General features: G+C 36.1%; 1 protein-coding gene and 1 long non-coding RNA gene across 5 annotated transcripts in view; one reads left to right on the top strand and one right to left on the bottom strand.

The window, feature by feature from the left end:
• wnt7bb (wingless-type MMTV integration site family, member 7Bb) overlaps positions 1 to 27,910 on the top strand; it is a 44,247-nt gene that overhangs the window by 9,961 nt on the left and 6,376 nt on the right. For both annotated transcript variants that reach the window (XM_048158753.1, XM_048158752.1), the window contains exons 2-3: positions 5,940 to 6,166; positions 26,562 to 26,833. In XM_048158753.1, the coding sequence (XP_048014710.1) occupies positions 5,940 to 6,166; positions 26,562 to 26,833 (499 nt within the window). The remainder of the gene's footprint in view (positions 1 to 5,939; positions 6,167 to 26,561; positions 26,834 to 27,910) is intronic.
• The window catches only part of LOC125247450, a 33,452-nt gene continuing 21,407 nt past the window's right edge, over positions 15,866 to 27,910 (bottom strand). For all 3 annotated transcript variants that reach the window (XR_007180087.1, XR_007180089.1, XR_007180088.1), the window contains exon 3: positions 15,866 to 16,473. This is a non-coding gene — a long non-coding RNA (uncharacterized LOC125247450). The remainder of the gene's footprint in view (positions 16,474 to 27,910) is intronic.

Below are 27,910 nucleotides of genomic sequence, written 5' to 3'. Positions count from 1 at the left end.
TGTATTTTGTTATGTGGTTGCCAGGGTGTTGTTATGCAGTTGCGAAGGTGCTTTGAGTGTTTTGTATTTTGTTATGTGGTTGCCAGGGTGAGGTTATACAGTTGCTAAGGTGTTTTGATTGTTTTGTATTTTGTTATGTGGTTGCCAGGGTGTTGTTATGCAGTTGCGAAGGTGCTTTGAGTGTTTTGTATCTCATTATGTGGTTGCCAGGGTGTTGTTATGCAGTTGCAAAGGTGCTTTGAGTGTTTTATAGCTCGTTATGTAGGTGCCAGGGTGTTGTTATGCAATTGCTAAATTGAAAGTATTTTAAAATGTAATTTATTCCTGTGATCAAAGCTGAATTTTCAGCATCAATTACTCCAGTCTTCATTGTCACATGATCCTTCGGAAATCATTCTAATATGCTGATATGCTGAATACAGTCGCACTGCTTCATATTTCGATTAATGAAGGGCGACAGAATATTTGGCAACATTATAAATATAAATGTCTGTATTGTCACTTTTGATCACTTTAAATGCATCCTTACTGAATGAAAAATGACCCCAAACCCCAGTATTGTAACTATATTTAAATCAATATTTATCTCACTTTGTCTGCCATTTAGAAGCATTTTGCATTGCATTCTGAGATTACCAAGTATGGGACGTGGGGCGCTGCCTTTAGAATTTGGCCAAAATTAGGTACGTTTTTGAACGTGCCTATGATGCTCTCTAGGTAGGCAGCTCACTAGGTTTGGAACAGATCTATGGATTGGCAGGGAAACTTCATAGTCCTCATAGCGGCTCACCTAATGCCCAAACACACGGGTTTGGAAGGCTTTGGAGGCGCTGCATTGTGCCGCTATTTTAACGTGTGGTCGAGTGTTAGTTTGTGTTCGCAGAGGGGTTTAAATAAACACACACTTTTAGCTCCTCGCCCCTCGATTATATGCAGAAACAGGAGATGTTTCTTAAACACAGAGCGAGAGGGGTCCCTCACACATGTGCTTTTGTATTTAAGAGTAATTCTTAAGCCTTTGTGGACATGGAAACACAACCAGAAAAGAATCAAACCAGCCGTATCCGATTTCCAATGAACATTCCTCGTCTTTGTTCCGCACTGTTTGATCTATTTTGACATGGAATCCATAAGTCGCAGCTATTCTCCCAGCAGCGACACCGACCCGTCCACTCCTGCGTGCCTTTTTTTTTTTGCTGACACACGCATTGCTTGTTGCAACTCGCCTCGCTTGCGGTGGAGTCCTCTGCGGCCCGTGACGTCATTCTTCAAAGTTGGCATGCGTCTTGCCGAGTTTTTACAGCGCTCGTCTCTGACATGTTTGAAAGGCACATATCTGAACGAGTTTCAGTGCTCGTAAACATAGAAGCCCGCTTGTTTAGCCGCGCGGGTTCATGCGAACACAGAGTGGTGAAAATACTCAGCATGCATTTTAAGAGCGCTGTATCAACACGAAAAGCCTTATGATGACAGAGATGTGTGCGTTTGGAACATGACCCACTTTGTGTGGTCACAGTTGCATGAAAATATGACTTGAATCAAAAAAGGGGCATGAAAAATCTGATCTTTATAACCAGTAACACATTGTTCTCTTCTGTTCTGTTATGTGTATAGAATTCCAGTTCTGTTCTTTTCTATTCTATTCAGTTGTGTTTTATTGTGTTCAGTGGTGGTTCTATTTTATTTTATTTAATGTCATGTTCAGTGGTGGTGTTCAATTCTATTCTGTTTTCTTCAATTATATTCTGTTCCATTTTATTCTATCATGACTCATATCATATTCAGTTATGCCGTTCTGGTCTGTTTAATTCTATTCAGATTTATTAATTCACATACATTTATGGTTTTCTTTGTCTTGTTCTGCTTTACTGTTACGTCTTGGTCCATTCTATTTTAATTCTATTCTAAATTACAGTTATGGATTTGCATATTCACTTCTGCATATTCAATTCTATTCTTACATTCTGCTCACTTTTGTTCATTTATGCTGTTCTGGTCTATTCAATTCTATTGTATTTTATTCATTCATGTTCAGTTGTTTTTTTCTATTCTATTTGTTTTTGTTCTGTTCTGCTCTACAGTTATGTGCTGGTTTATTCTGTTATGATTCTATTTTATGTTACAGTTATGCTTTTGCATATTCACTTCTGTTCAGTTCTATTCGGTTTTGTTCAATCACATTCTACTCATTTTAATTCTGTCTTGTTTGATTATGCTGTTGTGGTCTATTCAATTCTATTTTATTCATTCACGTTCAAATGTTTTTTTTCTATTCAATTTGTTTTTGTCTAATTTTGCTTTACAGTTATGTCTTGGTCTATTCTATTCTGTCTTGTTGACTATTCTATATTGAAGTTTTTTGTTGGCCTATTCACTTCTGTTCAATTCTATTTTGTTTTGTTCAATCACATTCTACTCATTTTTATTCTGTCTTGTCGATTACGCTGTTGTGGTCTATTCAATTCTATTTTATTCATTCACGTTCAGTTGTTTTTTTCTATTCTATTTGTTTTTGTCTAATTTTGCTTTACAGTTATGTCTTGGTCTATTCTATTCTGTCCTGCTGATTCTATTCTATATTAAAAAATTTGTTTGCCTATTCACTTCTGTTCTATTCTGTTTTGTTCAATCACATTCTACTTATTTTTATTCTGTCATGTTCGATTATGCTGTTCTGGTCTATTCAATTCTATTGATTCTATACTATGTTACAGTTATGCTTTTGCATATTCACTTCTGTTCAATTCTATTCTGTTTTGTTCAATCACATTCTACTCATTTTTATTCTGTCTTGTTCGATTATGCTGTTGTGGTCTATTCAATTCTATTTTATTCATTCACGTTCAGTTGTTTTTTTCTATTTGTTTTTGTCTAATTTTGCTTTACATTTATGTCTTGGTCTATTCTATTCTGTCCTGTTGATTCTATTCTATATTAAATTTTTTCGTTGGCCTATTCACTTCTGTTTAATTCTATTCTATTTTGTTAAATTACATTCTACTCACTTTTATTGAATGTCAAGTTCAGTTATTGCTGTTCTGGTCTATTCAATTCTATTGATTCTATACTATGTTACAGTTATGCTTTTGCATATTCACTTCTGTTCAATTCTATTCTGTTTTGTTCAATCACAGTCTACTCATTTTTATTCTGTCTTGTTTGATTATGCTGTTGTGGTCTATTCAATTCTATTTTATTCATTCATGTTCAGTTGTTTTTTTTCTATTTGTTTTTGTCTAATTTTGCTTTACAGTTATGTCTTGGTCTATTCTATTCTGTCCTGTTGATTCTATTCTATATTAAAGGTTTTCGTTGGCCTATTCACTTGTTTAATTCTATTCTATTTTGTTAAATTACATTCTACTCACTTTTATTGAATGTCAAGTTCAGTTATTGCTGTTCTGGTCTATTCAATTCTATTGATTCTATACTATGTTACAGTTATGCTTTTGCACATTCACTTCTGTTCAATTATATTCTGTTTTGTTCAATTACATTCTGCTGTGTTCAATTATGCTGTTCTAGGTAGCGTTTCCCAAAAGCATTGTAAGCCTAAGTTGATCGTAGCTCCATTGGTGCCAATGGTTCTACGATCAGCTTAGGCTTATGATGCCTTTGGGAAACTCAGCCCAGGTATATTCAATTCTATTTTATTCATTCACATTCAGTTATGTTTTTCTCTTCTATTCTATTTGTTTTTGTCCCATTTTGCTGTACGTTTATGTCTTGGTCTATTCTTTTCTATTCTGTTGATTCTATTTCAAAATTTTCCGTTGGCCTATTCACTTCTGTTCAGTTCTATTCTATTTTGTTCTGTTTCATTTTACATTCTACTCAATTTTATTCAATGTCATGTTCAGTGGTGGTGTTCGATTCGATTCTGTTTTGTTCAATTATATTCTGTTCAGTTTTTATATTATTTTGATGATTCATGTCATGTCATGTCATCTATGCTGTTCTGATCTGTTTAATTCTATTCGATTTTATTCATTCACACAGTTATGGTTTTCTTTTCTGTTCTAATTGTCTTTGTCCTGTTCTGCTCAACTGTTACGTCTTGGATTATTCTATTTTGATTCTATTCTAAATCTATATACTAAATATTCTAATATGCATTACTTTAGAATATCTATTCTAAAGTAATGCATTTGAATATTCACTTCTGTTCAATTCTATTCTTACATTCTCCTCACTTTTATTCTGTCATGTTCATTTATGCCATTATATTCAATTCTATTGTATTTTATTCATTCACATTCAGCTATATTTTTCTTTGTCTACTCTAATTGTTTTTGTCCTATTCTGCTCTACAGTCATGTCTTGGTCTATTCTATTCTGATTCTATTCTATTCTATTCTATTCTGTAACTGTTCCATTCTGTTCTGTTTTGTTCAATTACATTCTGCTCACTTTTATTCTGTCATGTTCAATTATGCTGTTCTGGTCAATTCAGTTATATTGTATTCATTCACATTCAGTTATGTTTTTCTTGTCTATTCTATTTGTTTTTGTCCTATTTTGGAGTATGGTTATGTCTCTGTCAATTCTATTCTGTCTTATTGATTCTATTCTATTCTAAAGTTTTTTGTTGGCCTATTCACTTCTGCTCAATTGTGTTCTATTTTGATCAGTTAAATTCTACTCACTTTTATTAAATGTCAAGTTAAGTTATTGCTGTTCTGATCTTTTCAGTTCTCTTGTATTTTTTCATTCACGTTCAGTTGTTTTTTTCTATTCTGTTTGTTTTTGTACTATTCTGCTCTTCAGTTATGTCTTGGTTTATTCTATTCTGTTACAGTTATGCTTTTGTATATCCACTTCTGTTCAATTCTATTCTGTTTTGTTCAATTACGTTCTGCTATGTTCAGTTATGCTGTTCTTGTCTATTCAATTCTATTTTATTTGTTAACATTCAGTTATGTTTTCTTTTCTGTTCTATTTGTTTTGGTCCCATTTTGCTGTATGTTTATGTCTTGGTCTATTCACTTCTGTTCAATTCTATTCTGTTTTGTTCAGTCACATTCTTTTATTAAATCTCTTGTTCAGCTATTGCTGTTCTGGTCTATTTTATTCATTCATGTTCAGTTGCTTTTGTCCTATTCTGCTCTATAGTTATGTCTTGGTCTATTCTATTCTGATTCTATACTATGTTACAGTTATGCTTTTGCATATTGACTTGTGTTCAATTCTATTTTGTAATGTTCCTTTACATTCTACTCACTTTTATTCTATCATGTTCAGTTATGCTGTGCTAGTCTTTTCAATTCTATTTTATTCATTCATATTCAGTTACGTTTTCTTTTTCTGTTCTATTTGTTTTTTGCCCTATTTTGTCCTGTTGATTCTATTCAAAATTAAAGTTTTTCATTGGCCTATTCACTTCTGTTCAATTCTATTCTATTTTGATCAATTACATTCGAATCACTTCTATTCTATGTTATGCTGTTCTGATATCTTCAGTTCTATTTTATTCATTATTGTTCAGATATGTTTTTTTATGTCTGTTTTATTAATTTTTGTTCTTGTGTTGTTATATGCTATTCTAATAGAATCTATTCTTTGTAGTGGTCGGATCTTTTAATACCTGTTTTTGCTTGTGGATTAATTGATTGGATGGTTGTGGTTTGCTATTGGTGGATCTCATGTGAGTGACAGGTTGCCCCATCAGAGAAGAGAGGAGATGTAACTGCAAGAGGGAGAAGTTATTTTGATTAAAGATTACGAGGCACAAAAAATAAGATGTGCACGGATAAATCATTTATAATAAATACTGCAATATTCCATAATAAAATAAGAATTGTCAATTTTATTTTCTTGGCGACTTTAAGGCTGGTGTGTGTTTACGTTGTAAGCCAACCATCAACACTGTGATGCAAGTATCTCATCAATGTCCATCCCCTTTCTTTACTGTTTGGTTTTGTGTCTCTTCTCTCCCACAGGGCTCTTTCCTCTGTGGTGGCCCTTGGTGCGAACATCATCTGCAATAAAATCCCCGGTCTCGCACCCCGCCAGCGTGCCATCTGCCAGAGCCGGCCCGACGCTATCATCGTGATCGGAGAGGGGGCACAGCTGGGCATTAACGAATGCCAGTACCAGTTTCGATACGGCCGCTGGAACTGCTCGGCGCTGGGTGAACGCACGGTCTTCGGACAGGAGCTGCGAGTAGGTCAGTGGTTGTCGCAGGTCTTTGTCACGCTTGGTTTGTTTTCGGGGTGGTGTGGACCAAGATCTGCATTCAAACAATATTAGCTCTGAGACTTGCAAATATCTGTTAGCATTCCAATTCATGTCAGTGATGGGTGCTTTAACCTCAGGTTGATCCTGAAACTGTCATTTTGTGAATTTCACAAGACAATTCATGGATAATTCATCTCAAAATCAAGAAGAAATTATATTTTGCATGATTTTTGGACCATTAAGATCTTATGCATTTTGACATTATTTTCATTTCCAGATTCTCATTACTGAGTCAAGTTATGTCATACTTAAACATATTTCCTAGTCCCGGTTAAAAGCCTAGCAGCAGCATTTTGAACCAGCTGCAGATGTAAAAGTGATGCATGAGAACCACCATAACACCGTGTCCTAACCAGACGCGACGCGATAAGATTCCAGCAACAAACAATTTGTCTGTCCACACCAGACGCAACGCGACTATGAGACCAAAAATAATCAGAACAGTGTGTGGGCGGACTCTCTCGGCAAGCTCCCGCCACTCGCAACGAAATGGATGAGTACATAATCAAATACATGAATATTTCACCATTTTAACATGATTAAAAATACTGAGTTACTGAAACAGTCTTTGTCATAGAATACACTTGTCTGTTCACGATGAGTTGGCAGTTTGAACGTTCTTGTTTCCTTTTATTTATTTTGAAGATCTGAGGTGAATTGTCCATCGTTGCTTTAAGGCTATAAAAAACACACAAAATGATATTCAAACTCACATTAGAAGGTTTTAACATTAAATAAAGCACATAAACAGTACCTGAGATTATCAATACCATACTTTATGTTGTTGTTCCAGCCGCAACGTCGCAGGAAAATAGAAACTAAAATAGAATCATTGTGTGTCGTGGCTAGTTAGGACAAAAACTCTGATTAAAGGGATAGTTCACCCAAAAATGAAAATTTGTTTATCTGCTTACTCCCAGGGCATCCAAGATGTAGGTGTCTTTGTTTCTTCAGTAGAACACAAATGATGATTTTTAACTCCAACCGTTGCCGTCTGTCAGTCGTATAATGTGGGTCAATGGGAACTCGATCAATAAGAGTCAAAAAAACATGCACAGACAAATCCAAATTAAACCCTGCGGCTCGTGACGACACATTGATGTCCTAAGACACGAAACGATCGGTTTGTGTGAGAAACCCAACAGTATTTATATCATTTTTTTACCTCTAAAACACCACTATGTCCAACTGCGTTCAGCATCCAGTTAGTGAGGTCAAAAAACGCGTTCTGATGACGGAAGTGATCTCTTGCACTTTGCTTCAATGAGTGCGAGACATCACTTCCGTTGTCAGAGCGCGATCAGACCTCACTAACCAAGTGCTGAACGCAGTTGGACATAGTGGTGTTTTAGAGGTAAAAAAATGATATAAATACTGTTGGGTTTCTCACACAAACCGATCGTTTCATGTCTTAGGACATCAATGTGTCGTCACGATCCGCAGGGTTTAATTTGGACTTGTCTGTGCATGTTTTTTTTTACTCTTATTGATAGAGTTACCATTGACTCGCATTATTTGACTGACAGACAGCAATGGTTGGAGTTAAAAATCATCATTTGTGTTCAACTGAAGAAACAAAGTCACCTACATCTTGGAAACCCTGGGGGTAAGCAGATGAACATCAAATTTTCATTTTTGGGTGAACTATCCCTTTAACTCTGATTTTATCTTGTGTCGTGGCGTCGCGTCACGTCTGGTTAGGACACAGTGTAATACAATGAATTATAATAGTCCAATCTGGACATAATAAAAGCATGCACAACAACTTCCAAATCATTAAAAGACAAAAAAGGTTTCAATTTCGCTATACTCCTTAATTGGAAAAAAACATCTTTAACCACAGAATTGATATGCTTATCAAATTTTAACTTTGCATAAAAAAGAACTCCAAGACTCTTTATGTACCTTGGATTTAAAAAGGCCTAACTTGATTAATTATATGTTTGGAAGAACTTGGAGGGCCAAACACTGTTACTTCTGCCTTAGATTCATTCAGGTGAATGAATTCCACTCCTTAATATCATTAAAACAATCAAATAGAGACTGTAAGGCCGAATTATCCCCCATTTTTATAGGTAGTTCAAGCTGAGTATCATTAAGATCATGAAGATGATAATATACATTATGTTTCTGACAAATATCAGCCAATGGAAGCTTGTAAATAGAAAACAAGACTGGACCCAATATCGATTCTTGGGGAACCCCACATTTAATTAGAGCAGAAGAGGATCAAAAAATTTCCTAATTTCACAGAAAAAATTTGTTCCAGAAAGATATGAAATAAACCAATTAAGAGCATTTCCTTGAATCCCTGCCCACAGTCTTAAACGCTCCAAAAGTAAATCATGCACTATAGTGTCAAATCAATTAAAACTAAGAATTGCACATTTTTCTGAATCATGAGCCAAAAACATAAAATATATATAAACTTTTATTTTAATGATTTGACAGCACTACTATTAATATATAATATTTTGTATAATGTAAAAAAAAAAAAATAGTAAAAAGAATGTAATACAATGTATTTTTGCATTAAAATGTATTTTAGTCAGTATAAATTAAACTCAGAAGAAGAAATACGACCATGATGTATAAATATGTGTAGGAAAAGACGTTGAGATTTTAAATTGTTACAGTGTTACAGTTGGGAAAATGTGCTCAATTTTTCATGAACTGCAAAAAATCTTAATGGTCTTAAAATTCTTTATGCAAAACATTTCTTTCCTTTGATTTTGAGGGGGGATTGTGACTAATGGGATGAATATGATCAGCTAAATGCTGATTTGCTGTAAATGTAGATGTTGTTGAAGTATTTTGGGATGCCTGTAGCATGTTTTGTGGCTTCAGTCCTGCATGAACTAGAAACAATGTTGTGAAGATAAGCGTCTAGTATAAATGCTGCATTGATTACAGGGGATTCATTCTTTTACTGTGACAAAAACTCTGAACTCAGAAACAGGCAAGTGTGCTGATATGAAAGAAGGCTGTCTTTGTGCTGTGGGCAAACCCTGGTTACACACAACACGGTTTGCATGCACACACTTGACCCTCGAAGGCTTGCGAAAGCATGTTTGTGTTGCTGTGATTAATATAGTGCTGATTCACCTCTATTCATTTGATTACACATTGACCGCATAGGTTAAAAAGATGCTATCAGCTACGGCTTAAGGCACAAAAATTTGAGCATACTAACTATTTCTGCAATATATAGTATGCGATTGTGTGCATGCAGAATTAGTTTTGCACTGGAGTTTAATACTGTTAGTGAGCAATTCTGATGCTAGCTTTAGAAAACACCACCAAACGTGAAATTGTGAATGCATTGGCCATCTTGGCAACATGTTGAAGACTCGACCACAATAGTTCTGTTGCTCTCTTTTTCACACACACTCTCTCTCTCTCTCTCTCTCTCTGTTGTGTTTATACAGTCGAAATGAGCTACAACCAGGCAAACATTTGCATTTTCATGGCTTTTGTGTGAAGAGGCATTCCTGAGTGGGTTGCAGGGTGCTTTGCTCTTTTACACTGTCGTTTATACATTTCCCCTCATTTGAAAGTGTTTTGTCGCTGTTAAACTGTGGTCAGACTGACTTCACTCCAAACGCTCTGTAAACTTCCATCACTTCAGCCCCACAAAACGCATCCCAGTTCGTTTGAAATTTTACACTCCTGTGGTGAATCTTTGAACTTTGCCTGAAGGGTTTGTTTACTCTTGTCCAAAATATGAACTGATGGAATTCTCATTTATGAACTACTTTTATTGGATTTTGCAGTGCGTCCTCTAGTCTAAAGCAAGGTCATAACCATGTCTTGAACATTGAGGGGGAATTTGTTTTTATAGTTCAATGCAAAAGGAGATATTTTCTTTAAATAATTCTCTGTTTAAGGACTACAACAAATCGCTGGTAGGAGCTTCTTCCCGGTTTGTGACATCACTAACCATACAATTTACATAAACCCCGCCCCCGAGAACACACAACAAAGGGGGCGGGGCCATGTTGGGCTGCTTTAGAGAAGAGGAAGAGTTGTTGTAGTCGAGTGTTGTTCATGCCGTCATTTTACGCCGGACTGCTTCACAAACGAGGGTCAATTCAACACAAAAGATGAACATGACGGCACATGCTAGTGGATGAGTTGAATCAACTCCACAGCAACTACATAAATTTATCCACTAACCATTCAGAAACGTTTAAAAGTTGTAACTTCTTCCTGAGTCTCTCCATCAGTGTCGACTCCGGTTTGAACAATGTAAGGCTGAACACTGTCGTCATTTTGGCTGCGTGAGATTCTCCAGCTTTGTTGTTGTTGAGCTGTTAAAGCTCCGCCCTCTTCTGGAAAGGGGGCGGGGAGCAGCAGCTCATTTGCATTTAAAGGGACACACACAAAAACGGCGTGTTTTTGCTCACACCCAAATAGGGGCAAATTTGACAAGCTATAATAAATGATCTGTGGGGGATTTTGAGCTGAAACTTCACAGACACATTCTGGAGACACCAGAGACTTATATTACATCTTGTGAAAAGGGGCATTATAAGTCCGCTTTAAAGAAATAAATAATTAAAGGATTAAAAGGGATTTAAGGGAAAGAAGGTCTAACTGTAGCCTACAGTTGTGAAGTAGTCCATTTAAACTCTTTGAGAATAATATTTTATTTAAAAATATGCACATTATGTGTAAGTCTTATATATGTCAAAAATGTAAATTGTCTTGTCACATTCAGTAATGAATGACATCATTTAACGAACGCATATTTTCAAATCAAAATGGAGAAATTCCATTAAAAAAGTTGAGTAGTTTGCATCACGGGGTCTTTAAACATATCCATTGTAAAACAGTTGTCAAATATTAAATGTTTAGCTGCTTATATCTTACCACACACACTCTCTTTCAATGTAAAAACTAAAAGCGTTTGTGTCATCTTCAGTGACAATTAAGCCCCGCCTTCTTCAATCTGATTGGCCATCTTGACAATGACGAGCGCTGTTAGAGCGCTGACCAGCCTAAAAATGTAACTTTTTAAACCGTCTGTCATCCTAACAACAAACAGAGCGGTGCGTAATGGAGAGCAGGTGGTTACGGCCCTGTTCTCAAGCAGCGATGCATGCAGTAAAATGTTAAATTGTGTTGTTTTCATTGTCCTGAATCCATATTTTAAGCCTGCACAACAAAACAAAATCTTAATAATAACTTCTCCTAGCTTTTGTAAAACGTTTGTAAATGACTGAAAAGTTGTTCTCAGTGATGCAAAAAATATTTAGTGAGGTTAACTCAAGACTTATAGTTTTCCTATAAGTCTTGAGTTTGCTCTGCCTTTGTATGTTAGGCAGGCCACCTCTTTATCTGTTTTTAAAACCCTTCTCAAAACCCATCTGTTTCTTTGGCTTTTGATTCCTAGTAAGTTGTCGATTTTATGTATTTATTTTGTTATTTAAATGCTTTTATTGTGTGGTTATTACTTATTTATGTTTTATTTTTTTCTGTACAGCACTTTGGTCAACCTTGGTTGTTGTAAAGTGCTTAATAAATAAAGTTGGTATGGTATGGTATGGTAATTGGTGCAGCTATTATATCACAAATCGTTTTAAATGTCTTTTTCCGTAGAACCTAAATGTATTAAGTTGAGTGAATAAAAATGCTATTGGAAATTGGTACTAAGTAATATTAGGTTATGACTGGAAACTACGAGTCAAAAACTGAAAACTGAGACAATTTTAACATAAATAAATGTAATGCAATGTTTACAAAACAGTATTTCACTAACCTGTCAAAACATGTTGATCAAAATTTCTCTTAAATGGATAGTTTCCAAAAAAATTATAATTCTGTCATTATTTTATTCCATATTATGCTCATGACATTTCTTCATATATTTATGATACAATTATTTTATCCATTAAATGCAAAATAATTAGATTTTGTTTTTTGCAACATGGTGTCGATTTGAACATTATAATGGCTATTTTTTGTGTAGAATTCTTCAGTGTTTTTTTTAGTGTAATTTTTAATCAAAATGTTTTTTTTTTCAACTGACATCATGAAACCCTCCTACTTTAAACCCCTCCCCTCAACCACTTGACATCATTCTTGTATGCCACACCCACTTTTCACAGTCCAATCCATTTTTGATTGATTAAATCAAATCCCATTGTACGCTTTGATTACCCTTTTTTACTTGAACATGTGCAGCTGCAGTAAAATCAGCTGAGTTTTTATGTTGACTTTGGTGCATTTATTAATGTTTTGCATGTCTCTGTATTTATTTTATCATGATTTTACGCTTTATTGATTATGTAAATGGCCAGCAGAACTTGACAATAAACTCTTAAAAATGAAGGTTACAGCCTGAGAATGTCCTAAAATGTAAAAGACAGCTATATCATAGTGTTTGAATGAACCCGGAAACCAATATACTGAACAGTTTCGCAGCTTGAGAACCCTTTACAGACAAAATGGTTCTTTACTGAAGCTCAAGTGCTGCTAAAAAAAAAAAAAAAACGTTTTTAAGAGTGTAGAGCATCTCTGAACTAACGGAGGTCTTTGAAATGTTAGTAACGTCATGCATATGTGGCTCATCTGGTTCTGTGCGTGGAGCCTGTGAAGTGTCCGTTTGTGTTGCAGTCGAAGCAACAGTTCAGCCGAAACTGAAAATGACAGCAGTTTCAATGGTTATATTGTGTTGTGACAGTTTTTCGACGTTGTCTGCTTGCGACGTGGAGCGATTTTGCAAGTAAAAGCCCTCTGAGAGCTGATTTTGTATGGTCTGTTGGTAAACGACATTTAGGAATCGCTCTGTGTCTGAGGATGAAGTCGATTCCAGGAATATCTCAATCCATTCATAATGGCTGTATGAAACGCCTCATACACTGAGACTCCAGGACTTTTTCTAATTGTAAATCCTCCAGATTGTAACCACTAAATTGTTCCTGCTCGTAAGGAGCGTCGGGGCGGCCGCTAGATTCCGTTGTTTTCGAAGAGATGATGATCAACAGACCGCAGAGTTAATTCTCTCTCTCTCTCTCTGGTCAGTTTGGGTACGTTTGGCTCTTCTCTGCGGCGCACATTAATAGCTGGGTTATTGAGCGCCCGAAGAATTGACTTAAGGAAGGATTCGGTTTCAGTCAAAGGGAAAGGGCCAAAGTGGATCCTCAATTTCAAAAACGGTCTGTAAAGAAATGTGGGGCTGGCAGGGCACATGTACACTGAGAATGACAGAGATGGGTCCAAAACCCATGAGCTGCCTATCTAGGCGTCATAGTCCAACGTGAAGTAGAAGACGTATACTAATGAAGCACTGCATTTGTCCTTCATAGAGGAGACCGTTCCAGAATGCATTGCAACGTGCTCAGTGAAAAAAAAAAAATTCAATATATTTTAGAAAAAACCATTTTATTGTATTTTTATAATTATTATTTTTATGTTTTTTAAAAGTACATTTCATTCAATACAAAAACTAGAATTGTATATAATTATATACTGATAATAATATTATAAATTAATAATAATAATGATTTCTAAATTCTCTAAACAAATTCTATAGTAATGAAATTTAAAAAAAATTAAACATTTATAACTTTATATAGTATTTTATTTATTATATACATTTTATATTTTTTAAATTTATTTTACAATATATTTTTTATTAAAAACACAATTATTTTAAATTTATTTTTATAGATTAATTATTATATATATATTATTTATATATATCATAAATGTGTTAATTTAATACAAATAGTATAAAACAAATTCTATAGTGTAATATGCTATATTAAAATAAATGTAAACATTTATAAATTTATTATATATTATAATATTTTTATCTATTTTATATTATATATTTTATATTTTTATTAAAACACACACACACATATATATATATATATTAGTATAAAAATAAATTCTGTAATAATGCTATATTAAAATAAATGTAAACATTTATAATTTTATTTATTATACATTATATTTATTATGATATATATGTTTATATGTGTGTATATATATATATATATATATATAATTACTTCACATTTATTTTTATAGATTAATTTATATATATAATTATATATTATAAATATATTCAGTCAATACAAAATATATAATTAATAATTAAAAAATATAATTAATATATGATAATAATAAATATATATAATTTCTAAACGAATAACAATAATTTATATATATTAAAATTATATATATAATTATATACAATTTTATTTCTTTATAATTTTTTTATTCATATATATATATATATATAATATATAAAGTATATTTGATTAAGTACCAAAAAGTTGCTTGAAAAGTGAACTATTTTTCATCTTATTAATAATCTTGTAGAGAATGTTTCTTTAATTGTACATGCAATTGTATTTATCCAAGATCACAAAAGTTGTTTTAAAACGAAGAAACTGATAATATCTGTTAGTTTTTAGTGGAATTAAGTGTCTGTTGAGTGTGTGTACACAGTGTGTGTGTGTGTGTGTGTGTGTGTGAAGGTGCTGACAGAATGAAGCGCTCGCTCTCTCACACACCTTTTCCTCTCACGGCGTGTGTGTCATCCAGGTGATTCATGGCGTTCGTGTGAAAGGAGTTTGTCGGCAGTTTCAGAGAAATATTAGCAGAGTTCGACCTCTCTTGCCCTTCCTCGTTTCACAAGACGCTTTGCTCTCGGGCAGGTGAGCCTCTTAACCGCATGAAGAATTCCCAGTCATTCCCCAAACCACACTAAAAGCCCCGGAGAAGATTAATACGGCTGCCGGAATCCAAAGGAGCGCCGTCAGAGCGTGCCGATGGCAGCAGACGATTTACACTCGCTTTCTTCTTCCGTATCCGAGTCGCTGCAGGTCACAGACGGAACCTACAGCCAACGTTCATGACTCAGAAGTTGCTCTTTTATGGAGTTCTCAGTTATGTTTCATTGACGTATTAATGTTTTCTCAGATGATTCTATAACAACAGACACAAATGAGTCAATCACTGTCATCAAAGGGACATTTTTGATTGATAACTAGATAGTACAACTAGATCTCTTTTATTGAATCCGAAAGGTTTTAATTATATTTCGCTCCATATAAAGGTATTTTAAAGTGTCAAAAGGTCAAACTGGACTCCAACACAGCCATTTAATTTGTGATTAAAATATCTTAAAATGTAATAAATGTATATATTTTTTTATTCTGGCATGATTTTATAACATCATATCTCAACATAGTGCAAAATGGTATTAAAATTATGTGTAGAAGTCGTTGCTTTGTTATGAGAAAGAATGTCCGGAAAAATTAATTTCATTGATGTCATTCGGAGTAACCAATATAAAGGATCAAGTCATGTGCTCAATATCATGTGACAGGATGTGACATCATTCAGACATCTGCAAAGGACCACATAGTCATGAAGCAAAGTAACTAAATTTGATAAATTCATTTTTTTGCTCATACGCATGTCCCGAAACATCAGGTCATTCGGTGCAACCGCTATAAAACATGGAAAATGTTGTAATATTTAAAAAATTTGTACTAAATATAAAATGTTTGATTGTTCTTTTAGATATCAGCCTGTTAGCATTGTTTGAAAATATTGTCATTCGGTGAAACTGAAATTTTGGTTAAACCGAATGACTTTTTTGGTGACAAATTTATCCATCTTGTAATAAATCATAAAAGAAGTGTTAATTAATTTAGAAAACCACATAATCTCATTGTTACATTTTTCAAAATTTTAAATTAATAGGCAATAAATCCAGTAAGATTATGAATGTGGAGCAGCTGAGATCAGTTCAGATGAGGAATATTTGAGTTCATATTGAGATCTTTTCGAGGAGAAACATGTGAGAAGATCTCATCTTGTTTTAAGGATGATTAGATGTTTCACTAAACAACAAAAGAACTGGATTGGAGAGTGATCCGTCTCCATCTCATGAGTTACAATTACGCAATTATTTTATTTGCTCATTAAGGTTCGTCTAAATAATTTCAGGCCTCAGCGTTCTTTTTTAATTTTGCCTGAATTTCAGTATTGTGTATCAGACCACAGCGTTGTTCTGGACGGTCTGTGTGTGTTTCCAAAGTAAACTCATGCCTGAGATCCTTCATGAATCACTCGTGTTCGTCGTGTTCAGAGTATGAAGCTCTGGTGGATGTTTCTCGGCTGCTCGTTGTTGTTCGATCGCCAGCGCATGAGATGAGTTCTGGTTAAACGGACGTCTTTCTCTCTCTTCATTTGTGGTGAAATCATATCCTCCTGGAACACACAAGGCAGAATTTTGCAAAATCTGAACCTAATTGCAAATTACTCTCCAGTGAAGCCCAACAATATACTGAGACAGACTTTTACAGAGAAGCAAACCATGAGGTCTGATTTATGACAGAACATGCAATATTCTCTAGAATGCTTTTTGATTTCATGAAACAGCATTTGAGCCTCTTCCACAAAATAACATGTAGACACCGAGTCGCTGTTGTATCCTAGAATTTGCATAAATCTTCGATTAGATTTAATGCATCAGCACCTCATAATGTGAATCACATGTGCTTTTATATATATATATTATAAATATTATGTATTATATAATATTATGTAACACTTATTTTATGTATACTATTTAAAAATTAATTCTTATAATTTTAAAATAATAATATAAAAATAATTTAAAATGATTTCTTATTTTATATATATATATATAATTTTGTTATATTATTTTTATTTTATATTATATATATGACGTGATATGCAATTTTTTAAAGTTAAAACAAAGATTATTGTAGTACATTTTACAAGAAAATATATATACTTTTCATATAATATAAAAAATGTATATAAAATTAATTATTTTAAAATATATATATACAGTATGTATGTATTATATTTATATATAATATATATGTATATATATTTAATGTTAATATTTAATGTAATACTTATGTATGTATACTATTTAAAATCTAATTCTTATCATTCTAATTTAAAATTATTATATATATTTTAATTATAATTTTGTTTATTTTTATTATATATGACGACATGCACTTAAACATTTTAAGTTATAATATATATCATTTGTATATAGTAATATTAAAATTTACATAAAAATTATTTTAATATATATACAGTATATAATGTAATGACATGTTTTTATATAAATTCTGTATTTATATATGTATATATATTTAATGTTAATATTTAATATAATGTTTTATGTATACTATTTAAAATCAAATTCTTATATAATTATTTTTAAAATAATAATATAAAAATTAAACATTCATTTTATATATATATATATATATATATATATATATATATATATATATATATATATGTATGTATAATTTTCATTATAATTTTTTAAAACTTTTTATAGTATTTTTTATGATGTGACATGCACTTTTGTACACTGTATTTTTTTCTTTGTTAAAACAAAGATTATTGTTGTAAGTTTTACAAGAAAATACAGTTTCAGTCATTCTACTTCAGAATTTCATGGTTAATTAATGTGTTACTTGTCTTTTAATTGTAATTGATTGTGAAATTCACTAGCAATTTCTGAGTGAAAAACACCTTTTTTCCCAGTGTAGCAGAATGAGAAGGAAGCGTTCTTCAAAGTTATCACAAGGAAATCTCAAGCACATGCATTTAAGCATGACATCCAACTCCTAAACTTCTTACATGGAATTTAATGTCAGGAGCTCCCTGGAATCATAAGCTTGCATTAAATTATGGAACATGTCGTGAGTTGCAGCCAATCCTCCTGCTTTTTCTAGCATGCAGCAGTTGTTAAAGGGTCGACGTCTCGACAGGTGTTCACGGCTGATACTCGACCGTCTGTCATTGATGAAGTGCAGATTAGTCAAATCACCCTGAAGCCACAGGAAAGAGATAGACATCTCCTCTGGAGGGATTCCTGTTAAAGGAATGAGTGGGATGGCCAGTATATCCGTATGGAAATGTGTTTAGTGCAGGTCAGGGATTAGATGTTCTCATCAGGGATTGAGTGAGAGCAGAAATGAAAGAGAAGCAGGAAAATAATGAAGAGATAAGAGGTCAGCTATTTTATGTTGTACCATTTGAACTCATAAATGTTTTAAATGAATGAATATGGGTAGTTGACAAATGGATATTTTATAACTGTATAGTTATTTTAAATATTTATTTATTCTTTTAAATTTATATATTTTCCCCCCTTTGTTATGACAGGAAAGCGGAGCAGAGACAGGGCATGATAGGAGAGACATTTTATATATTTTAATTTTAATAGTCAGATATATATTAATTAAAAAATTTTATGCATATTATTTATGGTATTAATATTTTTTATTTATTTTTATTGATGATATTTATATATTTATGTATATAATATTACATTTATAATATAATAAATACAAATTATAAGAAACAACAATAAAAGTATAAATAGTATACATAAACAAGTATAATAATAAAAACAATATTTTTTTTCATACTTTTTATTTTATGTATACTTTTATTGTTTCTTATAATTTTTATTTATTTTTAATTGTTTATTTATATGTATAATGTATGTATATATAATATATTTATAATATAATAAATATAAATTAAATAAAAAATATAAGAAACAACAAAAGTATAAATAGTATACATAAACATATATAATAATAAAAACATAATTTTGTTTAGTATTTATGGTTTAATATGTATTTAATGTATACTACTGTATTTATACTTTTATTGTCTTATAATTTTTATTTATTTTTAATTTATTGTTTATGTGAATATATAATGTATGTATATATTATATAATATATTAATAATATTTACATTTATAATATAATCAATTAAAAGAAATTAAAAGAAAAGTATAAATAGTATACATAAACATATATAATAAAAACGATATATATTTTTATTAAATATTTATATTGTGTAATATTTATTTATTATGTATACTATTTCTATTATTTTATCATTGTTTCATTTTTTATTTATTTTTAAAATGTGTTTTTATTACCTATTTAAAAAACAATTTTATATGGTAGATTATATATATATATATATATATATATATATATATATACAAATTTATTTTTATATTGTGTTTTTGTGTGAGTGTGTGTGTTGAAGTGGCGCAGGGCCTGTGTGTGTGTGTGAATAGAAGACAGTGCTGATTCAGCAAAACCTCTTCCTGTGTGGATGATGGAAACAGGATGTGAGAACATCCGATGAAAGCTCTGTCTGTCACTATCAGATCATCATCGCTCTTTTCTGATTGGACGCGGGCGGAACCGGACAGGTGGACAGACTTTAACTCTTATCATGGACACTTTAAATATAAAGAGCTTAGATTTCCATGTGTTCTGAACACGCGTGATAAACGATCTGTGGTTGGCTCTTTGATGTCTGATCTTAAAGATTGTTCACATCTGAGCGCTTCTGAACAATAGAGCAGGAGTGAGAGCTTATCTGGATAGAGTCGTGATTAAAGAGCTGCTTTACATACAACAAGAATGATCTAGAAACACAGATGCTCACAATGCAAAACTGCTGTCAGTGCTGGAGAACACTTTGTGAACTTGCTCAAATCCTTTTACATTCAGTCAGAAGTCATTGATTGACAACATTATGATTGTAAACTGTCATGTGGTAGTGTGTGTCAAACCAGAACTGCCCATGTTTCCCAGCCTGTGTGTGTGAGTCTGTGTGCATGTGTGAGTGAGAGTGTGAGTTTGTGTGTGAGTGAATTTGAACAAATGTGTGTGAGTGTTTGAGTGTGAGTGGATGTGTGTGTGTGTGTGTGAATGTGAGTGTGCGAGCTTGCGTGAGTGTGTGTGCAAGCCTGTGAGTGCGTGTGAGCATGAGTGTGTGTGCGAGCCTGCGAGTGTGTGCAAGCGTGAGCATGTGCAAGCGCGTGAGTGCGTGTGCGAGCATGAGTGTGTGTGCAAGCGTGTGAGTGCATGTGCGAGCATGAGTGTGTGTGTGCAAGCGTGTGAGTACGTGCGAGCATGAGTGTGTGTGCAAGCGTGTGCGAGCATGAGTGTGTGTGCAAGCGTGTGCGAACATGAGTGTGTGTGTAAGCGTGTGAGTGCGTGTGCGAGCATGAGTGTGTGTGCAAGCGTGTGCGAGCATGAGTGTGTGTGCAAGCGTGTGCGAGCATGAGTGTGTGTGCAAGCGTGTGCGAATATGAGTGTGTGTAAGCGTGTGAGTGCGTGTGCGAGCATGAGTGTGTGTGCAAGCGTGTGAGTGCATGTGCAAGCATGAGTGTGTGTGCAAGAGTGTGTGAGCATGAGTGTGTGTGCAAGCGTGTGCGAGCATGAGTGTGTGTGTGCAAGCGTGTGCGAACATGAGTGTGTGCAAGCGTGTGCGAGCATGAGTGTGTGTGTAAGCGTGTGAGTGCGTGTGCGAGCATGAGTGTGTGTGCAAGCGTGTGAGTGCATGTGCGAGCATGAGTGTGTGTGCAAGAGTGTGTGAGCATGAGTGTGTGTGCAAGCGTGTGCGAGCATGAGTGTGTGTGTGCAAGCGTGTGCGAACATGAGTGTGTGCAAGCGTGTGCGAGCATGAGTGTGTGTGTAAGCGTGTGAGTGCGTGTGCGAGCATGAGTGTGTGTGCAAGCGTGTGCGAGCGTGAGTGTGTGTGTAAGCGTGAGTGTGTGTGCAAGCGTGTGCGAGCATGAGTGTGTGTGTAAGCGTGTGAGTGCGTGTGCGAGCATGAGTGTGTGTGCAAGAGTGTGTGAGCATGAGTGTGTGTGCAAGCGTGTGCGAGCATGAGTGTGTGTGTGCAAGCGTGTGCGAACATGAGTGTGTGCAAGCGTGTGCGAGCATGAGTGTGTGTGCAAGCGTGTGCGAGCATGAGTGTGTGTAAGCGTGTGCGAGCATGAGTGTGTGTGTAAGCATGAGTGTGTGTGCAAGCGTGTGCGAGCATGAGTGTGTGTGTAAGCGTGTGTGTAAGCATGTGAGTGCGTGTGCGAGCATGAGTGTGTGTGCAAGCGTGTGCGAACATGAGTGTGTGTGCAAGCGTGTGCGAGCATGAGTGTGTGTGTAAGCGTGTGAGTGCGTGTGCAAGCATGAGTGTGTGTGCAAGCGTGTGCGAGCATGAGTGTGTGTGTAAGCGTGAGTGTGTGTGCAAGCGTGTGCGAGCATGAGTGTGTGTGTAAGCGTGAGTGTGTGTGCAAGCGTGTGCGAGCATGAGTGTGTGTGTAAGCGTGTGTGTAAGCATGTGAGTGCGTGTGCGAGCATGAGTGTGTGTGCAAGCGTGTGCGAACATGAGTGTGTGTGCAAGCGTGTGCGAGCATGAGTTTGTGTGCAAGCGTGTGCGAGCATGAGTTTGTGTGCAAGCGTGTGCGAGCATGAGTGTGTGTGTAAGCGTGTGAGCTTGTGCGAGCGTGTGCAAGCATGAGTGCAAGCCTGTGAGTGTGTGTGAGCGTGAGCATGTGCGAGCGTGAGTGTGTGCAAGCGTGTATGTGCGAGCATGAGTGTGTGTGTGTAAGCGTGAGTGTGTGTGTGTGCAAGCCCGTGAGTGTGTGTGAGCATGAGCATGTGCGAGCGTGAGTGTGTGCAAGCATGTGAGTGTGTGTGCGAGCATGAGTGTGTGCGCAAGCCTGCGAGTGTGTGCAAGAGTGAGCATGTGCAAGCGCGTGAGTGCGTGTGCGAGCATGAGTGTGTGTGTAAGCGTGTGAGCTTGTGCGAGCGTGTGCAAGCCTGTGTGTGTGCAAGCGTGTGTGTGCACGAGCATGAGTGTGTGTGTGTGCAAGTGTGTGCGAGCATGAGTGTGTGTGCAAGCCTGTGAGAGCGTGAGCATGTGCGAGCGTGAGTGTGTGCAAGCATGTGTGTGTGTGTGTGAGCATGAGTGTGTGTGGATGTGTGTGTGTAAGCATGTGAGTGCGTGTGAGCGTTAGCGAGCATGAGTGTATGTGGACGTGTGTGTGTGCGAGCATGAGTGTGTGTGTAAGCGTGTGTGAGCGTTTGAGAGCATGAGTGTGTGTGGACGTGTGTGAGTGTGTGCGCATGTGCGAGCACGAGTGTGTGTGCAAGCGTGTGAGTGCATGTGAGCACGAGTGTGTATGAGCATGTGGGTTTGTGTGTATTGAGCATGTGAGTGTAGTTTTTTTATTTGTTTTCAATTATCTATTTTTTTTTTAAATATTATATATTATAAGAAATAATGCCAAAACATGATATTTGCAGTAATGTTCAGTTGAGAACAGTGTAATGAGTTTGATCCAGAGGTCGTTAGTTTGAACTCTTCTCGATGCTCTCTCTGACCTCAGATGATTGGCAGGTTGAAGCAGTGGTCAGATTTAGCGCGTCCTTCAAGCTCTCTGCATCCCTTCGGCAGCATGAATGGAGCAGTCGGTGCTGCCCAGGCCATCCCAGGGTTCAGCGGGATTGTTTGTCCGCTCTGAGGTTGTAAATCTCCTCAGCCGTGTCAAACGTGATTTGTTTAGTGGTTTGCTCTCGTCCGTCCGAGCCAAAGCGGTCGCAGTCTTCCGCCCACCGTCTCTACGTAAGGTCAGCGGATATCTACGTAAAACGAGGGTAAACAGAGACAGAGTGCTGCTCTTCCACAGCGATCTTGGATTCTGTCGCAGACACTTGCCACTAAACTCTATTAGACATCTGTTTTAATATTCCTCTGTTCTTCCCTTCCAAGTTCTTTGAGGGTTTTCTGGTCAGTCCAGTTTTCCACTGGCAGGGTTCGAGGCTATCCCAGGGTGCTTCTAGCTGGAGTGGAGTCAGGGCTTTGGTTCTGGCCTCCTCAGATGTGCTTTATTCACTTTGGCGTTTGTGAGTATATGGCCCTCGCGCACCGTTAACCCGATGTGGACAGCGGCCTGATTGGGTACCGTCTGCGCGATGGATGGGAAAGATTGTGAGGCAGGGCAAGACTATATTTTAGGAAAATTCTGGAAATTGAAAGCGGGACGTTTTGTTTGTGAGCTTGCTTTTGAAGGGGTAGAGTAGTGTTGTGCTCATCGGGCACATGGTGAGATTATTTGTTTATTTATTCATGTACAATTTTTTTAAAATTATATTACTATTGCATATTACTTTTAGATTATTATACTATTTTAAATATTATATTATTTTTCTATTATAGTTATATTTTGTGTGTATACTGTATGTATGTGTGTGTAGTGATTCCAAGCTTTATAATGGCAGTGAATGGGGGATTTTTGTAAGAAAAATATACATATTTAAAACTTTACAAATTAAAATAATATGGTCATTCACTGGAATCTAGTTATTTGAATTTAAAAACTTTTAAATATGGATATTTTTCTTACAAAAACGTATCGCTTCACTTCAGAAGGCCTTTATTAAACCCCTGGAGCCGTATGGATTATTTTTATGATGGATGGATGAATTTTTTTGGCCTTCAAAATCTATATTTATAAATTTTTAAATACTTCTCCGATTGTGTTCATCTGAAAGAAGATAGTCATATACACCTAGGATGGCTTTAGGGTGAGTAAATCATGGGATAATTTTCATTTTTGGATGAACTATCCCTTGCATCTACTGTCACAGTTTCTCTCTGTATAATTTACTCTCATTAATGGGGGGGGTGACAGTTCATCAGCAGCCATTTTCTCTATGAAGAGAGTGTGTGTGTGTGTGTGTGTGTGTGTGTGTGTGTGTGTGTGTGTGTGTGTGTGCGCTGCACGCTGGTCCATGGCAGCCACTTTTCTTCTTGGCAATGATCTTTTTTTTCTGCTTTTGCCATTACACTGGCACTGTGTGTATATGTGTGTTTGAGTCAGAGATTTGAACATGCCAGTGTGTGTGTGTGTGTGTGTGCAAGTCTTTTCTGCCATCACAAGTTGGCTGGTTTATAGCAGTCTATAGATATACAAAGATGGTGCACTCATATTACATATGAATGGGTGAAACTGTAATGTGCAATATGACGGAATAAGTCCCACCTTCTAAATAAAAGAGCCAATCGGTGAATGGTTAAGTCATCGCATTACTGCAGATGCTGAAAAATACACTTTTTAATGCTATTTGAGCATAAGAAACAACGTTTATTGGATAGATTTTGACAGATTTTGTCATTCAAGTAGATAGGACTTTTGGTCTTGGATGCCTGAAACAGACTCTGTTTATATTCACCAATGATTGGTTATATTTAATAAACAAAATTGATTATTATGGTCTACATATGACATTTTGCACAAACGAATTTTGATGGATGAATCTCATCCAAAATGATATTTTAGAACCATTTTTTTTTTCATTGTAACATTTATTTTCATGCCACTTTTAACATTTCTCCTCCAATTCCCATTCCCATTAGTGAGCAGTGTTTGGCTCTTCTGAGATGATCAAAGTTTGCTTTTATCAGTGAATTCATTTCCCAGATTGTTCAGCTGATATGCTGCGTTTGCTCCACGCGTCATGTGAAATAAAGCTCCAGATGTGTGTGTGGAGCAGTGGAGGGCCAGATCGACCTCGCAGTGTTTCATGTGGTGGGTTTGTAAGGTGCTCTGGCAGGAGAATTCAGCACTTTGGACAGCACCTTGGCTTTGCTTTCTCACACTCTGAGAATCCTCCAGCTCAACATCTGCGGCCGCTGTTCAACAGCTGCAGTCGTCTCGCCAAAGGTGTACAGAAACACTATTCAGAGGCCGGGATGAAACCTCATCACATATCTTTCATCTTTGGAAGCTAATCATGAATTCTCAGTTTGAAATTACTTCATGTTTTTATATTCCATACACTACAGTCCATTCTCATTTTTATTCATTATGTAAAGATACCGAATCATGTTTTCTTTATGATATCGAATATCTGAACACATCAACTGATTTTGTTGCTCATGTTAATTATGTTAATTATGAGTAAACATGAGTGGTGTTTGCACATGCAAAGGTTGCTGGCATTATATTAGGTGTTTTGACGGGTTGCTAGGGTGTTGCTATGCAGTTGCTAAGGTGTTCTAATTGTTATTTAGCACAGTGCGATGTTTTGCTAGGGTGTAGAGGTGGTATAATTGTTTTTAGCACAATGTTATGTGGTTGCTAGGGTGTTGCTATGCTGTTTCTTCTGTGTTCTATTTTGTTGTTTTTTTAGAACAATGTTGTGTGGTTGCTAGGCTGTTGCAATGCAGTTGCTAGGGTGTTCTTTTATTGGTTTTTAGCAGTTTTGTGATCGCCTGGGTGTTCTGGCTGATTGCTAAGGTGTTGCCATGCAGTTGCTAAGGTGTCCTAATTGTTTCTCAGCACATTGTTATGTGGTTGTTAGGGTGCTGCAATGCTGTTTCTTCTGCATTCAATTTTTTTTTAGAACAATGTTAGGTGACTGCCAGGGTGTTCTGACTGGTTGCTTAGATGTTGCTATGCAGTTGCCAATGTGTTCTTTTTTGTTTGTTTTTTAGCACAGTTTTGTGATTACCAGGGCATTCTGTCTGGTTGCTACGATGTTGCTCTGTAGTTACTAAGGTGTTCTTTTTTTATTGGTTTTTAGCAGTTATGTGATTGCACAATGTTATGTGATTGAACAATGTTATGTGGTTGCTAGGCTGTTGCTATACAGTTGCTAAGGTGTTCTTTTATTGGTTTTTAGCAGTTTTGTGATCGCCTGAGTGTTCTGGCTGGTTGCTAAGGTGTTGCTATGCAGTTGCTAAGGTGTTCTAATCAGTTTTTAGCACAATGTTATGTGGTTGCCCAGTGTATTTTGGCTGGTTTTGGGTGTTGCTATGCTGTTTTATGTGAGTTCTAATTTGTTTTTTTAAACAATGTTATTTGGTTGCTAGGCTGTTGCTATGGTGTTTTAATTTGTTTTAGTACAATGTTATGTGATTACCAGGGTGTTCTGTCTGGTTGCTAGGATGTTGCTATGCAGTTACTAAGGTGTTTTTGTATTGGATTTTAGCAGTTTATGTAATTGTCTGGGTGTTCTGTTTTTGCTGGTTGCTAGGGGGTTCTAATCAGTGTTTGGCACAATATTATGTGGTTGCCCAGTGTATTTTAGCTGGTTGCTAGGCTGTTGCTAAGGTGTTCTAATTTGTTTTTAGTACATACAATGTTATGTGATTGCTAAGGTGTTTTGGCTGGTTGCTAGGGTGTTGCTACGCTGTTTTTTCTTCGTCCAGCATGTGAAAATCACTTAGTAACTTAGTAAAGTAACAGCATGCCTCTCCTCAGCAAGACACACGATATGATGGTTTAATATACAGATATACTTGGGTTTGCTTAAATCTCTAAGCCGTCCTATGAGCAACAGTAAAAGTGATGCTAGCTTTACTCCTACCACTATTTACCACAAAATATTGATTTTGCTAGTTTGTGCCTGCAAATGTGTCGGTGTTCGAGTCCTGTTGAGCAGATAACACAGCTTGTTCCCTCTTCCCCCCAGGCAGCAGGGAGGCGGCATTCACCTACGCCATCACCGCCGCTGGGGTCGCCCACGCCGTGACGGCCGCATGCAGCCAGGGAAACATGAGCCACTGCGGCTGCGACAGGGAGAAACAGGGCTACTACAACCAGGAGGAGGGCTGGAAATGGGGCGGATGCTCAGCGGACATCAAATATGGCATCGAGTTCTCCCGAAAGTTTGTGGACGCCCGGGAGATAAAAAAAAATGCCAGACGGCTGATGAACCTTCATAACAACGAAGCTGGGCGAAAGGTGATGCTTTATTCATAACATTTTGATTCAACATTTAGCGACCTTGTTTCTGCAAGACCATTCATCCAATGTTTTGTTTGACTGGATGGTTGGGAAAATTGTCCAGACAATGCTTCTTAATCTGTTTAGATTTCAGAAGCTTTTCTAAAAACTTTGAAGCTCCAAAGAGTTTTTTGGCCAACATTGACTTGAAGAAACAAATTAAATCTTTGGGGAAAAGTTCTCATTTGTTATTTCTCAAGAGCATTTTAATTTGACAATTTACCAACATTGGTCGTGGTCGTCTTGCAGAAACATTTATCCATTTTGTTTGACTGCACGGTTGGGAAAATCTTCCAGACAATGCGGATTAATCTGGTTTAGATGTCAGAGGCTTTAGCTTGGAAGCACTTTTTGGCCGACATTTAGTTGAAGAAACAAATAACGAATTCTTTCGGAAAAAAAAAAAAAAATTATCCATTAATTCTTGTTGAAAAGACAAATGCGTTTAGAGCGTTTTAGCAATTGGCATGTGGCGTGATTCGTCTTCACAGTCCTCCAGTACAGTTCACTCGGGTGTAGTTCGTTCTTCCTATATAAAATCAAAGATGTATATGTATATGTTCGTATATGTTTCGGATGGCAAGCCGTGGATTCGTTCGCCAGACGAGTGCTTGAACAGTTAGCCATTTTCAGCAACTCGTTTTGCTTCAGCCAATTACTGTGTGCTTTCTCGGTTCGCGCCTTGATGCCGGTTCAAGCTCGGTTTGGCCGCTCGCCGCTTTGGCCATGTTTGTTTGTTTGATAGCTGTTAGTCATCCAAGAACACAAAACAACATGCACTGAAACAGCAGAACCGCATGCACTCCGGTGACAAATGGATCTAATTAATAACACAAGGCTTTATGGTGTGAGCGAGCCTGAGCCGAGCCGGGATTGAGCCCCAGGTCCGCGGTTGCCAGTTGGAGCCCGTCCAATCCCATCGCGGGCCGCTGTATGGAATCATCAAGTCTAAAGCCTGTAACAGGATATTATTGCGAGTCTTTCTGCAGCACTGAAAACACAACCCTCGCTCCATTGAGTCAGGCTTTTATAGAG

The sequence above is a fragment of the Megalobrama amblycephala genome, linkage group LG15 (assembly GCF_018812025.1).
Source record: "Megalobrama amblycephala isolate DHTTF-2021 linkage group LG15, ASM1881202v1, whole genome shotgun sequence".
NCBI classification, from domain to species: domain Eukaryota; kingdom Metazoa; phylum Chordata; class Actinopteri; order Cypriniformes; family Xenocyprididae; genus Megalobrama; species Megalobrama amblycephala.
Note: the sequence above shows the minus strand (reverse complement) of the source record. Positions and strands in the feature narration are given on the sequence as shown.